The sequence below is a fragment of the Pteropus vampyrus genome, unplaced genomic scaffold (assembly GCF_000151845.1).
Source record: "Pteropus vampyrus isolate Shadow unplaced genomic scaffold, Pvam_2.0 Scaffold294, whole genome shotgun sequence".
Taxonomy (NCBI): Eukaryota; Metazoa; Chordata; class Mammalia; order Chiroptera; family Pteropodidae; genus Pteropus; species Pteropus vampyrus.
Window position 1 is genome coordinate 2,162,053 of NW_011889075.1, and position 19,006 is coordinate 2,181,058.

The 19,006-nt window shown below is 37.8% G+C and overlaps 1 protein-coding gene and 1 long non-coding RNA gene across 12 annotated transcripts in view; one reads left to right on the forward strand and one right to left on the reverse strand.

Moving 5' to 3' along the window:
* Nucleotides 1–265: 265 nt before the first annotated feature.
* On the reverse strand, nt 266–4,452 carry LOC111729968. Its single transcript, XR_002776495.1, has 2 exons — nt 3,930–4,452; nt 266–2,558 (listed from the first exon to the last, which is right to left on the reverse strand). It is a non-coding gene; the product is annotated as an uncharacterized LOC111729968 (long non-coding RNA).
* A 112-nt stretch (nt 4,453–4,564) lies between these two features.
* The window catches only part of CREM (cAMP responsive element modulator), a 65,516-nt gene continuing 51,074 nt past the window's right edge, over nt 4,565–19,006 (forward strand). For 2 of the 11 annotated variants that reach the window (XM_011376333.2, XM_011376335.2), the window contains exons 1-2: nt 4,566–4,892; nt 16,130–16,230. In XM_011376333.2, the coding sequence (XP_011374635.1) occupies nt 16,187–16,230 (44 nt within the window). In that variant the 5' untranslated portion in view covers nt 4,566–4,892; nt 16,130–16,186. Of the gene's footprint in view, nt 4,893–11,657; nt 11,846–16,129; nt 16,231–19,006 lie in introns of those variants that run through there. The other 9 variants (XM_011376329.2, XM_011376331.2, XM_011376330.2 and 6 more) reach the window with 8 other exon arrangements.

Genomic DNA, 19,006 nt, shown 5'->3' on the forward strand with positions numbered 1-19,006 from the left:
GTATCGAGATTAGACTTTACTAGGTTATTTCTAAATGTCTCTACTACCTCTTCTACTATATTACAAATGTGATATAAACTGACTATATAATGATAGCTGTTATTGGGCACTCACTGTGTGATATGTACTGGCCTTAGATTATTTATTAGTTAATTTCTTCTTCATGAATACCCTATGGAGTCAGTATTATATTCCTTCTTCTACAGCTATTGAAAAGTAGGCTGAGAGAGGAGTTAAGGGCATGAAGAAAAAACGTGGCACAGAACCCTTTTTAAATATGAAATTTATTAATAATGACAGTCTCTCCCTTTTCCCCATGCTTGGCCAATCCTTGCTCTACTCTTAAATGCTTAAAGCGGGTAGGGAATATATATAAACAGTCTTCTAGTCTTATTTTTCCCTCTCATTCTCTCCTCTCCATCCCTAATTTTCTTTGCTGACATCCTAATTTAGCATTCCAGAGCACCCTACTCCAAGTTACAGCACTGATACTGCCTCCCCTGTGTTAACTTAGTCTTGGGTTCCCTCTTTTTGGTCTGATCAGTTGCCCATTCCACCATAAGCTAACACTTATTTAGTGCTTACTTTGGGCCAGGCACAAAGTTCTACATACTTTACATGAATTAATTCTCACAACCACCTATGAGGGAGGTACTAATATCATTCCCAGTTTACAGGAAAGTGAGGCCCAGAAGTGTTCAGGAACTTGCCCAACATTTGCACTAATCAAGTATCAAAAATGGAATTTTAATTCAGAATTCTCTCTCTGAAGTCTGGACAATAATCATTAATTACAAGCAAAGATGATTATTTTTAAAGAGGATTGGTAAAGGAGGTGGTATTTAAGCTGGGTCTTAAAAGATGGGTAAAAATTTAACAGGGAAATATAGAGAACTGGTGAGGAAATGAAGTGCATAAAGGCAAAAATGATTGGAAAATGTAAGATAATCATGTAGAACAGTAAATGCTAAGGTTTGGCTAAAATACTGCAGAGTAATAATCTTGTAGCTCATTGGGCCGACGCTTAAATCTTAAAAGAGGTAGATTTGCAGTCCCTTTCTTTGGAGAGTCTGACTCAGTGGGTCAGCATGTAGGGCCTATGGCCTGGGAACGTCTTCTCAACAAGCTCTTCAGGTGATTCTGATGTGCAGAAAGGTATGTGTAACCAGTGTGGTAGAAAACAAAAAGGGTCCAATACGGAATAGAACTGTAAACTTAAGTTATACCCAGATCATTAAAGGGCTTTTTGCCAAACTAAGATATTTGGACTTTCTTAGCCAATAAGATCTCACTGAAATTTTCTGCTTTAATTAAAATTTTATGTTTTTAGAATATGTAATGCACATATGAAGGACAAAATTTAAGAGACCACCAAAAGGAATTCGGTCTCTTTTCTACCTCTGGCCACTTAAGTCTCAGTCTCTCTTAGTCATTCTAGATTTTTAAAAAGAAAAATTACATCATGAGATTGTGCATGGGGAAAATAAACAAGACAGAAATACATAGGATGATATAGGAGGCAAGGATGACCTCAATCAGACTGGTAAAAGTGGAAATGCTTTTGGCCTGAGTATTCCTATTCTATGGTACAGACAATTCTTATGGATACGATTCCCCTTGAAGTGATCAATGAAAATTAGGTTTTCATAAAGCTTGGATTTAGAGTAGGGCCTATTCAGTGCAAATTATGAAAACACTGTGACACTACGGTGTGAGGAAAGAGTAAAGATAGGAAATATATAAAATGGAATCGCTTTAACAAAGCTGCTAAAATTAACATTATGAAGGTTGAGTCACGAGGAAACAATTCTATTCTTGTTCTAACTAGCCTGAGAACTTGTAAATTTTCTAGTCCTGCACCAATGCCTGGATATATTAGTTCTTTGTGTGTCAATACCTGGATCTACATCAGATCTCCAAACAACCCTCTGATTACCCACTGAAGAACTCATATAACCAGATCACTTGACGTCCATGTAACATCTACTCTCCAGACCAAAGGATGTGACCAGACTTCCTGGCACCTATCTTTCAGACAACTTGGCATCTACCATCAAGACTGCCTGACATATAACTGATAACCATCCTGAACCAATTCTAGGGCTAAGAATGAAGGACTGATTATTCTCAAGAATGCATTTTTAACAATAAGAACCCTTTAACTTTTCCTTCTTCTTTGGAACACCAATGTGTTTTTGCCTGTGTTTCCAGTTTGCGAACTCCAAGACCTTTAAATAAGTCTTTATCATTTATTTCTAGCAAAGCCTCCAGACTCTTTAGAGTTTGTTCAAGTGGCTGATCATACAAAATGAGAATACTCTATAACCATGCTGCTCTTCTTTATCCCTAGTATCCCATTTTAAAATTGACTATAAACTTCACAATAGGTATAAATATGAGGAAAATCAGTTATTGGCATTTCTAATCAAGTGTTTCAATTATTTGGAAGAGATGACCCTGAGAGGCAGGTGATTTGTCTTAGGTACTCAAGCTTCTTTTGGAATCCTTTACTGTAACGCCCCTCGCTCCAAAGATGTTTTCATCCTAATCCCTGGAACCTGTGAAAATTAAGGTTGCAGGTGGAATTAAGGTTACTAATCAGCTGATTTTGAGACAGATTATCTAGATTATCATGATGCACTCAATGTAATCATAAGGATGATTATGATTACAATATAAATGGAAGAGGGAGGAAAGAGAAAGAATGAGAGATGGCAACACAACTCATCCAGATGTCACTGGCTTTGAAGATGAAGGAAATGGCAACAAGCCAAGTAATGTGGGTGGCATTGAGAAGCCGTAAAAGGCAAGGAAATGGACTCTTCCCTGGAGTGGATCCCTTGACTTCAGCTCTTTGAGACGTATTATCTGACTTTCCATCTATGGAACTGTTAGATAATAAATTTGTGTTTTAAACTACTGTTTGACATAGTCATAGCAGCAATAGGAAACTAGTGTACCTTTCCTGCTATCTCCTGCCCTCTCCCTTCAAGTCCCAGGCACTCTACCTCCTGTTCTCAAAAAGAGCAGGTACTCTTCCCCTGCTCTCAAGGATTCCATTTACATCTTAGTACGTGTTGATTTACCACTCATACTTGCATTTTAAGCCCTCTAAATGTCTAATAGATTCTATGTAAAGAATGTTTACTTTGTTAAAGAAATTTTGGAATAAACAAGCAGGCGGAAAACAGTTTTGGCAAGAATGATCAGTTTCCTCGAAATCACTTGCAGCTAAAAATCTATTTATTCAGCACATGATCAACCTTGACCTCAATGAATGGTATTTTTCAAGGCTTAGAAATCCCATCTTTTTCCTCTTTCCTTCTGATGACCTCTTTTTTCCTGAGATAAAATGAGCTGTATTGATTACTTATGAATATCCTGTGCCAGCCTTCTCTAATTACACACACCAAAAGGACTTGGTTAATGTTTTACTTGGTAATGTTCCTCGTTAAGAATTAATTTTTATAGGCTAAAGACAAGTGTCATCTTGTATTACACTGGGAGGAGGAACTTCGGAATACTGCCTGTGTCAAAAAGGGGAAGTGAATTTACCAGGTTTTAATTTTCTTATCTCTAGTATGCATTACAGCTGGAAGTAGCTTGGGTTGGCCAAAATCTAGCACTGAAGAATTCAGGATTTTCTCCCACTGTACTGGGACAATAATATTTCACAAAGTTTTCCTCCTCAATCTGTACTACTACGTTGATTTTTTTTTCTTTTCTCAGCAACTTTTCAAATAGTATCCTTGACAGCGGTTTCCAGTGTGACACATTTCTAAGTAGGATGAAAGATCATTGTTTGGATTTCGTTTTTCCTGAATGTAAAGAGGTTTATTCTTAGGCTAAAAGCTCTGCCTTTCTAAGGGACTACTCCGCCTTACGATCACAGTATGTTCTGAAAACATATAAATGGGATCCTAACTTACAACAGGTGACTGCTTTACAGGCCAGAAACGTTCCTCTTACTGGGAAGCCTCAGGTTTCCAGTTGGATGAAAATTAAACTCTCCCCCTTTTATAAGCAGGGGTTTGCTTGTTACCAAAAAGGTTTCATCTCCTCTATCGCATCTCCAGTTGAGAACTATCGCTGTTTCTCCGCGAAGCGCGGTAACCAGGGACGTAGCAGCAGGCTGGTAATAAGGCCGGCCAGTCGGGGCTTCTGAGGTCTCGCGTCCAGCCGGGAACCCCGAACCTAGAAGTGTTTCACAGGACGGAGGACACAGCAGGGGCGCGGCAGTGGGCAGGCTCCTGAGGTTCAGCAGGATGCACCCCCGGTCAGGAGATACCCACGACGCTCGCGGACCGTGGCTCGGAGTCAATAACCACCGTTAGCTTTGTTTTCAAACCCCCTGCTTTCGCGCGCACGCGCGGTAAGGCAGCTTCCGGTTTCCGGCGACTCCTTTGGCCCCGCCCCAAACTCGGTTTCCCGCCTCAATCTCAGGCTTTTCTCTTCCCGGCCACGCCCCCTGGCCCGGCCCGCCCCTCCTCTCTGAGGCCCCGCCCCTTGACCCTCTTCCTCACCGCCCCCCCCGTTCCATTTAATTGTTGGATTGTCGGCGCCGCACTCCCGCTGGCGGCCGGCAGGGGGCGGAGTTCGAGCTTGGATTTTTCCGCCGGGAGTCCCCCCAGAGGCGGTCGCGGAGTGGGGGAGGGGAGGACGGGGCGCGCGGACGCGGTTCGGTCCGCTGCGGCGCTACTTTTGGTTGGGGCTCGGCGCGAAGGCCGCGGCTGCCGCATCAGAGCTGACGTGGGCAACGTGGGGCCGCAGCCGGCGCCGCGCCGGGTTGCTGGGCGGCGGCGCCGCTCCTCAGCGGCGGTCGGCTTGCCGTCCCCACCTCCTCGCGTCCGTAAGCAGTGACGAGGACCGCTACGTAAATCCCTTCGCGGCGGGTAAGTGGCGCGGCGGCCCGGAGCAGAGACCCAGGAGCAGGGACGCGGCGCAGGAGGCGGAGGCAGGAGGCGGAGCGGATCCCGGGTGGCTGGTCGGGGCCCCTGAGGGGGCGCGGGACTGGCGGGACCGGGGGTGGCGGGGCCTCTCCGGCGGCCTTCCCGTCCGCTCCCCCTCGTCGGTTCAGGGTCGCCTCCGTGTTGGCCGGGCTGCTCGTCTGTGCTCTTGGCCTTCTTGACTCCTTTGAACTTGGTACACGTTGGACAAGTCTTTCTGAAAAAGACTTCTTGCTCTGATGAGTGTGGTCCTCACTATGCAAAGAAAAGGGAAGCAAGAAGTAAGGACGTTGGTTTTATTTACCACAGCCGACAATTAGTAGCACCTTTGTCCCAATTTTATATACTCAGTTAGCATGTAAATTAACGTTAACCCATTTCTTCTCCGAAACATGAGTCTGAAGGACATCGCCATTGACTCATTTTAGCCCCCAGACACGATAGAGCTGATGAGATAGTGCGAAGAAGGAACATATCGCGGTTTTTCTTATTTACTTTTGATTTTTGCCTTTTTAGGGTCCTCTAGCAAGGTTCCCAGAACATGGGAATAAACACATTTTCAACATAGTTCTTTATCTTCCTGCTTATTTCAAGTATACCGGAGCCCTGTTTGAAATCACTTAGCTGTTTCCTGAACTGTGGTGTGTAATGCTGCTGTCAGTTTGCGATCAAAATTTCAAAAATTTTGACTTACAGGATCAGCCTGAAAGTCCGACTAAAACCGAAAGAGCCCCTTTCAACAGTGCGGCTTACCAACGTGACTTGCATAAAATTTCTTCCTTTTCTGCTTAACTTGTCGGACTGATGGGAGTGCAACCACCTTTCATGAGATAAATATAAATCTAGATGCACAATAAGAGAGGTGCAGTATGAATATTATATCGGATTATGTTAATAATTCATGTTTTCTATTTTTTTCCTTTGGGTACCAAAATTTTCTCCTAGCCTTGATCTTTTTTTTGAATAACAAGCTGCTTTCCTTTCATAAATCAGAGTCTTTAAATCTTTGAACTTGAAGTAATTCCCCTCGCCCCCCAAAGGAAAGCAAATTGCAATTTGTTTTGGCCGGTGAATGCGAAGTATAAAAAAATGATGTTTAAGGAAATATTTATTGATTCAAACATAACTTTTAAGAAGACATTTAAATGTTTTTATCTTGGATGAATAAACAAACACTGAAAGCATTGTCATATGAAATCTTGATAATTGCTCAAAACGTTTATGGTGAATTTGTAAATAGGTCAATGTAAGTGAATACTTTCCCAGTGACTTGCTGGTCAACTGGAATTGTTTTGGTGAGTGTGAAGTTGTAATTACACTGATTTTTTTTTTTGTGTACATGTTTTGTAAGTATATGAATAAATTTTTATTGGATATATAAACACAGAAAAGCTCTTTAGTCTTGTTTTTGCACTGTTCCAGCAGGTTAATGAAATTTACTTCTGATGAATTTAACAAACTCCAGACTCCATTGAGCCATATGATTGCATTATTCAAATATGAAATCCTGTTTAGAATTATGATTATGTCATGGAAAGTAGGGAAGAGTTTCAGATTATTAATATAAGGAGTCCTGACTGAATCTTTACTAGTGTAGCATATTTCTGATCCTGTTTTCCCCAACTTGATATTCTTTACAAATAAGTATTGGGCCAGAAAATTAGACCAGGTTTATTATTGAAGTGGATAGTCTATTATTGTAAAGCACTCAAATGTCCTGTTCTAGTTAGAAAGAACGTTCAAAAATAAAGCTGAATAAAACTAAGAAATGCAAACATTTAACATGAACCATTGATATTTTGATATACAGTCAAATTGGTCATTAAGGAAATAAGCCTGAAATGTCTTTGAATTCTGTTAAGTATTTCTACTTTATTGAACTGGTGGATTCTATAGGTAAAAGTCAACTTTGAGAAGAGATATTGTATATGGGATGTGATTTTAATATCAATACATATATAGAGTATAAAAACATTTCAGGGAAAGTGTTTCTCACCTGTTTCACATAGGTAGAAATAAATTTAAAATCATTTCATTAATTTCCTTTTAAAGAATACATAAGATATTTAAAATACTTTTACCATAGGAACTTCACAATAAAGAGTGTGCTGCTGTTAAGAGTAAATACTTTTACTCACAGGTTTTCTTTTTTCTAATGCTCTAGGATATCCTGTAGAGAATAAGGGAGAATGAAGAAGAAAACTAAAGGATAACGTTAGTGGGAATTTATATAGCTATTACTCATGAGGATATCTTGAGTCTTATTGGTATAACTCAGTTATAAGAAAGTTTAAAAAATAAAATATTTTGCACATTTCTTAAATGGCATACCAGGAAATTACTGGCCAGATGCATGTGAAACAATTTTGAGGAAAAGTGTAGGCTAGGAAGTTATGGGAGTTTTGCTTAAAGACTAAATAAATGGTGAGGAAGGATGCTTGTCTCCAACAAAGTGTTACTAGCAGCTGTGGTGTGAGGCTCCTTTGAAACCTCCCAGTTCTTCTAAAATAGGAAGCATCAGGTATATTTTCTGAACAATGTACAACGAGACCAATTAAATATCAAAATCCTGTAAAATTTTAACAGTGGGGCTCATGTGATTCTAATGTTTCACTTTGAGATTTTCACAAAATAAACTTGAGTTTCTTCAAAGTTATCTTAGTGAAGCTTTTTTTTTTTTTTAACTCAGCATACTTAAAATTAGAACCATCCTAACTCGGAATGTCAGAAGTCATACATTTTTGTTCATAATCTCAAACAGCCTCAATTTTTTTCATTGATAGCACAAAAATGATTTTTTTGCTTAGAAATATTTTAAGCTGGAATTTTTATGCCAGCATTGATTAATGGTGAAAGCTTCCAACTCTGGAATTAGGGCAACTATGTCATGCATAAAGACCTATGTTACCGTATATAGTAGATGCATAGGACGCATTTGCTACTCAAAATTGATGGAGGAGTTAAATTTAACTTATTTAGGCATGTTTCTGCACCTAGAAAAATAAGTTTTGTTCAAATACACAAGATAGGACCAATCTAGGTAAGTATAACAACTTCGAAATCTCTGACTTTAGCTAATCTACTTTCCCAGGTTTACAAATTAGTAGTCAATGTAGTTGTACTTAAAGTGTAGTAACAAAACATACTATTGAAAAGCAAAATCCTACAGTGACTCTAGTCCAGCAGATAACTCCCCCAAAAGATTTTAAATTTTGTTTCCCTTCATGAAGCAGTGGTAATGGTGGTGGCAGGGGGAGGGCGGATGCTGGTGGTGTGGTAGGTATGGTAGGTGCTTGGAGAGGTGGAGATAGGCCATGATTATTTGAATTTATTTTTCATTTCCTCCTTAGCATCTCATTCTACTGGTCATTCATTTCCTCCTTAGCATCTCATTCTACTGTGAAATAGCCAAAAGCAGGCACCAGGTGGGTAATGAATTAAAAAAGAGATGCTTGAATAGTTAAACTTTCTGTGACTTTAGAAATTAAGATTTCTTAAATAATGGCAATATCTCAAGCAATTAAGTCGGAGTGGCCTTGAATCTATACTAGAAAGCCACCTGATTGTATGTATGATTCATGTTCAAAATATTAAAGACATTACTTACAAGTGACCCACAACTCCGGTGACCAGGCCCTTGTCTTATGTCACGAGAAAGAATTCATGGGTAAGATGAATATCAAGCAGGAAAGCACAAGGTTTATTGAAGGGAAAGTACACACTTAAGAGGGAGATACCAGCAGGCAAACTCAGAGATATAGTCACACTGAGAATTTCTGGATAGTGGGCTTTTCTTCTTGAGGGCTGAGACTGGAGATATGGTACTGACATAGCCTTGTTGTCTCCTCCCAGTGGGCAGGGAGCTCGGTTTCCTACTTTCTTATTTGATGTTTCCGGAACTGTCATGGCATCAGGTGCATGATGGGAGCCAGGATTACTACAATGCTGATGAGATTATGATGATATTATAATTAGCCAAAGGTCAGGTCTCAGTCAAAGATGGCAGCCAGACTGACTAGGACTGGTTTTGGTTTGTGTCCTGCCTGGACTGAGACAGGGAAGGGTCTGAAAAGAGCCGGAGGAGCCACATCCTGGAGAGGGAGGGTACGTCTCCAGGTTATGTGTCCTGCCTCACAAGTATTTCAGATAACTTTACAAGTATTGCTCCTGGCTTCTTCAATTCTTACACTAAAGTGCACATTATTACTTGTAATGCTAATTTTTTGCTTCACAAAAATTACAGAACTTTGAAAGTGCTGTAATTTCCTGTTGTTACTGCCTCCCTTTGTGTTTCCTGTACTCATCTCTTTACGGAAAATGCATAATAACCATAGGCTCATTCCTGTCAACTTCAAGTGTATGGCTCTTTGGAATGAATTCTCTCTTCTAGCTAGCCCTGCTTCCAACTTTCAAATCAACTTAGTTGAGAGGGACCAGCTTTACAATATGAGCTTCATATTCTTCCTTTATCTTTCAAACCTTACTTGCCGTTGCTACTTAAATCATAGTTAACCTATGGAGATCTACTTTCCCAAAGAACTAAAGCTGTGCTTCATCCCAGAACCAAAGAAATAGATTGTGCTTTTCTGTGTTCTTTCTGCTTCCATAAGAGGCATACTATACTACCTTTCATTCCACATGCTTTTTAATTTGACTAATGCTAATTGCAATGGTGGGAGTTTTTTGTTTGGTTGGTTGGGTGTGTTTTTGTTTTTGTTTTTGTTTTTTGGCCTTGCCAAAAAAAAAAAAAAATCTCAATGCATAATTTGCAATTTCCATTTGGGGATTTTTGAAAGCGAAAGAAGAATTTAGGTTGTTTTACAATTGTCTTTGTAAAGAGCTCTACATTTATGTCATATTTCCCCAATATTTTATAGTTCTCTTCAACTGTAATAGCTACTCCAAAAGCAGGAGTTTTGAAAGCAACTTGCCTTCATTGTATTTCCAAAGCATTCAGCTTAGTTTTATAGAAACAGTTATCTCTTTAAATTGTTTTCTCTATTTAATAATTTTATCTAATGTTTAACAGAATTCCAAATTGCAACTGTAAATATGGCTGGAGTAATCAAGTTTGGTAATAAATACAACTAAATTTTGGTAAGCATATACCCCAGCCAATAGGAGCAGAAGTGTTTGGGAACACTAGAGAAGAAATGCAGTGGGCATTAGCTAAACAGAAGGTTTTTACAGAAGGAATGGCGAACATTCTTAATACAGTGAGTTGGTCAATGAGGTGGAAGTTGGTTAAGTAAGCTTTTATATTCTTGAAAAGTTGCCCAAGAAGTTTGATTCTTATAATTACCTAATTTTTCCAGAAAGTTGATGGTAATGCAATTAAACACAGCAGAGTAGATGTTTAGAATTTTGTAAGTTTAACTATAAGTGCCAACTTTAATCAGCATATTTTAAATACCTGTATAAAGCTACTTGTGTTATCTTTAATCAGCATATTTTAAATATTTATTTAATGTACAGAGAGCTGTTACATTAAGGGATATTTAATGGCATTGAAATTGAAGCTGTTGTGCCAGAGAGTGAATAAAACAAGACACTGGTGAAGAGTAAGGTGAAAGCCAAATGTTACTTTTGTAGTCAAAAATGATATACAATAGAAAGTTTTTATCAGTGTGATAAATGTCTTCCAAATACAGCACAGAAATCCAAATGTGCACAAAAGATTTTTTTTAACTCATTTTCTTTCTGTATAAAGTATTATTTGCCTGCAATAAACTAGTATACCTTTCTACTCTAAAAGATAAAGCTTCCTTGTCAGATAAGACTTTAAAATTATTTTTTGAAGAATATCAGTAGTATACAGGACATTATATCAGTATCCTTTGATTTTGGGTATAAAGAGATCAGCTTAAAAATTATAACCTCATACTGTATCATGCAACATGATGACAAATTCAACGGGTATGTTTTAGACTAAATAGAATATTTAAGTATTAAGGCTATGTTAGGACATTTGAGCTCTTAACCATTCAGGTGTTTATGTATGTGCAGATGGGGGATGCTAGATTCAATCCTTATCTACCCCTTAGCATGTTCTAGGACATTAAAACCAGATTTGGGATGAGATTAATATTTTAAAAAGCAATTGAGTTTTCAAAGTGTGCATAGTTTATACTGTATTAATGTGAGACCCCCTGCTTTACAAATCCACACAAGGTAATTTTGAACCTGAGAAATTTATGTACTAGAAAGAAATAGCATACCTTAAAATCCGAATGCTTTTGCAACAGACTTTATCAAGCAGTTGCCAAGTACCTCAAATTATAATGCTCCAAACTTCGGATAGCTATTAATAAGGCAAGAGGGAACCATTGGAGGGTTTTAAATGAGGAAATAGCATGTTTTGATTTGCATTTTGAATAGAGCGTTATGTTCTAATGGAGTGGGGATTACAGTGGATTGCAATGAGGTTTGAGTGAGGTGAAATAATTATAGAAAGAGACACTGCTTATAGGGAGGCTGTTACTAATTTAATCATGTCAAGAAATGATCAGTTTCAGAACTAATAAAGTAGCAATGAGAATAGAGAAAACAGAGCAGTCAAGATATTTAGGAAATAAAATCATTGAGGTTAAGCAAGCTAGTGGTCCTTGCCTATATTCCAAGCACAGTTGGACATTTCGTATTTATTATTATATTTCCTCAAAACAAGATTGATGTCATTTCTTTTGGCATATAGGAAAAGATGCTTGGAGAAATTAAATAATCGTTTGAGCTCACACAACTAATAAGTGATAGAACTCAAGTTAACACTCAGATCAAGCTCCAGCACCAGTGCTTTTTATATGACACACAACTGTGCCACCATCACTAGACAGACCACTTTGCCTTCTCTGGAACTGGAGGCAAGAAAAGTGGGGAATGAAGAAGACATGGATTCCCAGGTAGGCTGAGTCGATGGTGATGCCAGTCACTGAGATAAGAGTCCAGCAAGAGGAAAGATGCAGAACAAGAGAATTGAGGTTAGTTTTGAACATTTCAGGCGTGAAGATCTGTGAGCAAGCCATTAAAAGACATCTAACGAGCTGACAAAAGGGCTAGAGCTCAGGAGAGAGAGGTCAGTGCTGGAGATGAGATCTGAGACTTAGGTAAGGGTGAAATAGCCTAGGGAAAATGTGAAGGAGATTTTTGTTACTGGAAGCCTAGGATTACCAACCTTTTAAAGAATGACTAAAGAACACAGAACAGAGGACAGGATAATTTGGAAGAAAAGCATGAAAGTGGTGTCACTAAGTTCAAGGGAGATGAAATTTTGAGAATAGGAAATGCTGTAGGGCTCTTAAGGAAGATCGGGACTGAAAAGCCTTGTGATTTGGTGAGCACGTAATCCACTCAGTGATAATGTCCTGGTACTTGAAATGAAATAATTCTGATAAGCCTAAATCAGGATCAGGTTTACCTGATGGTCGTTATTCTGATGTGAGTCTAGTTGTCTTTTTTGCCATCCTGTGGCCGTGGTAGCAGGAGGCTGGTACTTCAATGCTGCTTGCCTCTGGGAATAAGAAATAGGTAGCTGTTCCTGGACTTTACTGAATACCTTTTTCTACTTTTTGAATTCTGAACCATAAGAATGTGTTACTTATTCAAAAATTAAAGGAAATGATATTTCCAAGAGAACTATAGAAATTAGCGGTTACTTACTTATATGGTGCCATAATCATTGTTACTCAAGTAATATTGTCATCATTCTTTGTTTAAACATATGTCTCATTAGAATGCCAAGCTCCTGAAGAGCAGGGACGTTTTATTATCTGTCTCCCGTGCCTAGCACAAAGGCCTGGCATATTGTGGGTGCCTGTCACTCTTTAATAAATAAATGGTCTTGCCCTTCTTGGTTACACTTTTTATGGAAAATAAGATGTCCCCATGGAAAATGACAGCATCATGTAACAGAATAAGGTTTAATCTGAAGTCGTAGCACTATCCCACTGTCCTTGCTTTTTATTCGTGTTGTAGGTAGCCTGGTCCAAATGCCCTACCATCTCTTGTCTCTGTGCAGGTGGTAGCAGCAATAATTGGTTTAGTGCCCTTAGCATGGTGTGGCAAACTCACTTTCAAAATTGACTGGGATGGTGTGGCACCATTTTAGAGGGAACCACTTAGAAGGGAACCCTGAAGGCTGTATATCTGTGGTTAAGCGTTGCTATTGCTGGGTGCATGTAGAAGGTACTTCTGGATGTGCACATTCATCCTTCGCAACTCTAAAATAAGGTCTCCCAGATATCCTTTTTTGTCTTTGCCAGTTTTACTTTGGCATGCCAAATGCATATTTTTAAAAGATATTAGTAAAAAAACGAATGCCTAAAACAGCTTTTGTAATAGGTTGAAGATTATTGATAGGAGATTTTAAACAAACTGTTAATATATTTTTTGGAGTTAAAATTCTTTGGCAAAACTCAGTTTCAAATTTAGGGTAAATGAAAAATGGTCGACAGATTTGTTGCAGTGAATTGAAATTTAAGAAAATGACAAATTCAGTTTATTGATTATTATCATTTTAAAATAGAGCTGATACCTATGCGCAATGTCTAATGTACATTAAGTGGTTTAGACAGCACTGCTTTCTCTTCGGTAGAGAAGAATCTGAGGAATAGCACATGATTTAAGTTGAAAAAATTTTTTTCTAGAAAGATCATAAAATTGAATAGAAATAAGATTGAAAAATATGGAATTGTTTTCAGCTTTCTATTCTTTTTTAAAATTTTATAGAAATTAGGGTATTTTTCTGATGTAGTTTTGAGAGATTTTAATTTTTTTAAAATAAAATGTTATGGAGGAAAAAATGGTGTAGATGATAGAGGCTCTGTTTATCCCTCTGGTGACCAAATCAAACTTGTGACGGAAACAAGGAGCAGCAGCAAGGAAAAATCGCCTGTGATCTAGATGAACAAGCCATACAACTAGGGAGAAATCCAAGAAATCACCCTGCAATGGCAGAAGGTAGGGTAGGGCAAGGACATGAGGCTGCCCCATCTTGAATGGGTGAGTAAGATGGAGGCTGCTGCAGCAGCAGCAGCAGCAGCAGACGCCTCTTAAAGGGGCTGCGTCCGCAAGCAGATTTTCGTGGTGATGGACCTGCTCGCTCTGAGCACCAGTGCCAGTTTGGCTGCGGCGCAGGGGCACCAGGGACTTACAGGGAGACATTGTCGGAATGAGGGCCCAAGCGAGCCTTGCTTGGTACAGAAGTGCCGCCAGTATCCATTGTTCCCTTTTGAGTCTTCCCCACTCCCAGAGCACAGACACAGCGCAGCCATAGCTGTGACATCATCAAACTGGATAACAGAGGTCACTCCACTCAAAGGATTCCCTGAAATCCCACCTCTCCCAACTTGGGCCCCATCCAAGCCCCATCCAGGTATATCCTCAGCAAGTCAGGTGCTCCTTGCTGAGCAGTGCCTAGACTCACACTGGAGGCAGCTGGCCTCGGTTTCTGGTGTTGCCTTTGGAGGCAACTATAAGCACAGCATTTGTGGATTGCTTGCTGAATGTTAACAGGTGGCCCCAGAGGGGTAGAGGCTTGAGCTAAATTTGGCCTGCAGCTAAACCCCTCTCAAGACTGTGCCACTGTAAACCTACTTCACAAATCCACACTAATAAGACCAGGAGACTTAGGAGCTTTGCTTAGTACATAGAAACAGACACGGAAAGGCAGCCAAAATGGGAAGACAAATCAGCAGAAACCATACGAGGGAACAGAACAGAGATCCAGATAGAATGGAGTCAAGTAATATAACATCCAGAGTTCAAAACACTGGTTATAAAGATGCTCAATGAACTTTTGGAAAGTATAGATAAATTCAGTGAGAACTTCATAAAAAAACAGAAAAATAGAAATGGAAATTATAAAAGGGAACCAGTCTGAAATGAAGAACACATTATCTGAGATGAGAAGTATAGTAAATGGAATAAACAAAGAAATAAAAAAAGTGAATAAAGAAAAGGATCTAATGCCCTATCTAGAAGATGGGAAAGCCAAGGACACACAATCAGAATGGCAAGAGATAAGATGCCAAAACTATAAAAATAATTTAAGAAGCATATGGGACACTATTAAGGGTCCAAATGTCTGTCTGATCGGCATAACTGAAGAAAATCAAGATGTTGAATAGCTGTTTGAAGAAATAATGATGGAAAACTTCCCTAACCTGGTGAAGGAAATGGACATGAAACCCCAGGAATCTCAGAGAATTCCAAAAATCAGGGATCCAAGGAGGCCCACACCAGGACACATGATAATTAAAATGCCAAAGAAAATGCCAAAGAAAGAATATTAAAAGCAAGAGAAAAACAGTTACTTATAAGGGAAAACCTATAAGATTGGCAGCTGATTTCTCAAAAGAAACTATGTAGGACAGAAGGGCTTGGCAAAAAATATTTGACAGGATAAAGACCCAGGATCTACAACCGAGAATAATTTATCCAGCAAAGCTATCGTTTAGAGTTGAAAGACAGATAAAGAGCTTCCCAGACAAAAATAAACTAAAGGAATTTATCACCACCAAGCCTGTATTACAGGTAATGTTGGGGGGACTTCTTTAAGAAGAAAAACATGTATCAAAAACAGGAATAAAGAATGGTAACAACTACATTCCTATCAATAAGTTCCTCAAATGGAAAAGAATTAAGTGCTCCAACTAAAAGATAGAGTGGATGAATGTATAAGAAAATTTGACCCCTACATGTTGCTTATAAGAGACTCACTTGAGATTAAAAGACACACAGACTAAAAGGAAGAGGATGGAAAACGATATTGCTTTGATGGACCTAGAAGGTATTTAAGTCAGACAGAGAGAGATAAACACTATGTGATTTCCTTATATGTGGAATCTAAGGAATGAAAAGAACAAACTAATAAAAAACAGACACAAATATAGTGGACAATTTGGTGATGAACAGAGGGGAGGGGGTTTGGGGGCTGGGTGAAGGGTTAAAGAAGTACAAATTAGTAGCTGATGGATGGTCACAGGGATGGGGAGTACGGCATAGGGAATGCAATTAGCATTAATATGTTGGCTAAGTGGAGGGTCAGGAGGGAGGGAGCAATTATGGGGATCGTTTTACAAACTATATAGATGTCTAATGTATTGTATACTTGAAACTAATTAAATAAATTTAGGAAAAAAATGAATGTTATGATCTCCCAATTCAACATTATAATTTTACTGCAGGATAACTAAAGAAGAAAACAGTAAAGGAGCAAAGCATTGATTACAAATGTCTTAATAATGAGCAAGTGTGGCAGGAAAAAATATATTAAGACAAATCTAAGGTAGGTGGATATGTTTTTCCAGTTTTTTGAAAATTCTACTTGGAGAGCTTAAAGTTAAAATGATGGAATAAATTAATAATGTAGACATGTACACATACATATACCTGTGCACATATATTAAAATAATAAAATGTAATTGTATGTACCCAAATTATGCAACCATTCAATTAAGGAATTCCTCTTCTACCCTGTATACTGTGCTAAGCTCTATTGGGGATAAGTGGACATGCACATTCATCTTATGCTAAGCGCTGGCCTTTTCAGTTAGAAAGGAGACCATCTAAAGACATGGACAATTTTCCTTTTCCTCCTCCTTGTACCCAACAGTTGTAAAACAAGAAAGTCTCTACCAGTGTTTTACAGAAATCCAAATAGAATTTTTCAATTTGGTTGCTTTCAGAGACATTCTGGTTCATTAGTTGGCTCTAGCTTTAAAAAGAAAATAATTTTTCTATGACATTTTTGATAAAATTATTTAAAAATAGAGAATAGAAACAACTTTAATAATTTTCCTTTTCCAGCTGGATTCTGTTTTTAAAAGGTGAAAAATTTTTCCGAGAGTAGGGCTCTGCAGTGTAATTTGTCTTTGCAAAGTGGATACAACTAAGATTTTAGAAGTTTATTAGTTAATTGAACAGTTAATTATAATTAGGAAACTGCCATTGTCTTATTTGTCATTTAGATATTTTTGGCCTGTATTTCCTTTTCTGTTCTTTGTTCCTATCTTATCTTTTAAGAACACTTCCTTGGGTACCTATGATAGAATTTCTTTAAAAGGTTTTTCCTTTTTCTTCTCATTTTGCCTTCTATATATGTATCTTGTATGTTCTTGTTACATAAGTATGTCTAAATAACTTTGGTCATTAATTACCTCAGTATTTCTATAATTGTAAATCTAATTTTTATGAATATATTTCTTTTTATTCATTTCTTGAAAGTATGTTATTGGTTGTCTACCTATTGTTAGTGTTGTGCTGCACCAACAGTATGTACCGTTGTACTTCAGTATTTTGGGGCGTAATTGCAATATGATGTGAATGTTCTGTTAACAGCCTAGAAAATAACATTAAGCAGATAAATACAGTGCTACCCCCCAAAAGTAGTTCACCTGAGAAGTCTTTGAAAATTGTGCTAATGGGTGGAGCCTTTTCATCTAAAACAATATATTAACATTTTGTTCAACTGAAACCAAATATGTTCAGAACATATTGAGATAACATTTACTTTTCAATCAAAGAAGAAAATAGTTTGCTAAATAATAAAAAGAAGACTTCAGATGAAATACTTAACTTCATGAGAAAAGAATATTGCTACTACTATTAATCATAAGTTTAAATGTACCCATTGTTGCAAAATTCATCTGTTCTTTGGAATTGTGGGACTGAATATTTGCCAGTATTTTGCTTGCTATTAGTTTATAGTGCTTAATGGACTTTTTTGTTTTAGTTTTTTACTGTTTCATCTTACATGTTTTCATTTTTAGATATTCTGTAATTTATAATTACTAATTGATCTTTTTTCTCTAATGATTGTTTAAGATTAAAATATTATATAATTACTTAATTCATAGATTATTCTGTTAATTTTAGTATACTATTTAATATTTGATTGTTATAGAAAATGAGATTTGTAAGAAAATATTCTATGATACATCTCTTCAATTTTAGCTATCAAAAACATGATGAACAGTGCAGGATTATAATGGATCTTTCTTTTACACTTTATAAATAAATTCTGTCTGGACTAGCTGACACTGACTTACAGATGTTAATGTTGTGTATACATCATTTACAGCTGAGTTCTGGGTCCAGTATGTCCTGCTGAGGTAGTGTTTGAAAATGCCCAGTACAGTATGTGATCTGTGTTGAGCACTTGAATGTTAGTTGAATCATTTGCCCTGAATCCTGCCCTGAAGTTGTTTTTTAGGGGGTTTAGGAGGTGGTGCTAGAGAGCTGCTGGATGTAAATCAGCAGAATAAACTTGCTTGAAAATGATAGGGTACATATTTTAAATTGATAGTATTGACCTTAGTCTTCTGTAGATAATTTTTACCTTCAAATAAATTGATTTTAGTATCAATCTTTTACTGAATGACATGTATTGGGAAATATACGAAGCACTCCAGAAGAATTCAACTGGGATAAAATTAGAGTCTCTGCATCCTAGTGCGAAAGACTAAGCATATCTGAATGAAGATTGTAACAACAATTGCAGCATATTCAAAAGCATATCATTGTAAAGTGTCTAAACTGGGTATGAAATGAACCCTGGAGTCATAGTCCCAGAGTTCTTGTTCACCCTCCCTCATGCTATTGATTATGCGCCCTGTAGAAAGTCACTTAATTTCTCTGAACCTTTTTTTTTTTTAATCATTTTTAGTAACATCTGACAGATGTGTGTTTGAAAAAAAAGGGGGCTTATAAGGAGGCCAGAATGCAGAGTGTGGGGAGGAATGGAGTAGCTGGAGATGAGGCTGTAAAAGTAAAATAGGATCACATTGTGAAAGAGATTGAATGGCAGTTTGGTTTGGTAACTCAGAATATGGACTTTGGAAAAAGGCCTTAGTTCAAAACCTGACTATGCCACTCAGTACCTTTGTGGTAAGATCGAATTCTTAACCTCTTATGTCTCCTTTTCTCTATCTCTGAAAGAAAAACTAAGTATATTGACCTTATAAAGTTGTTAAAGATTAAAACTAATAGGCATTTACCACATGGTAAGCATTCAACAAATGGTAGTTGTAGTTATGATAATTGGAAGAAGTTTAGATTTTATC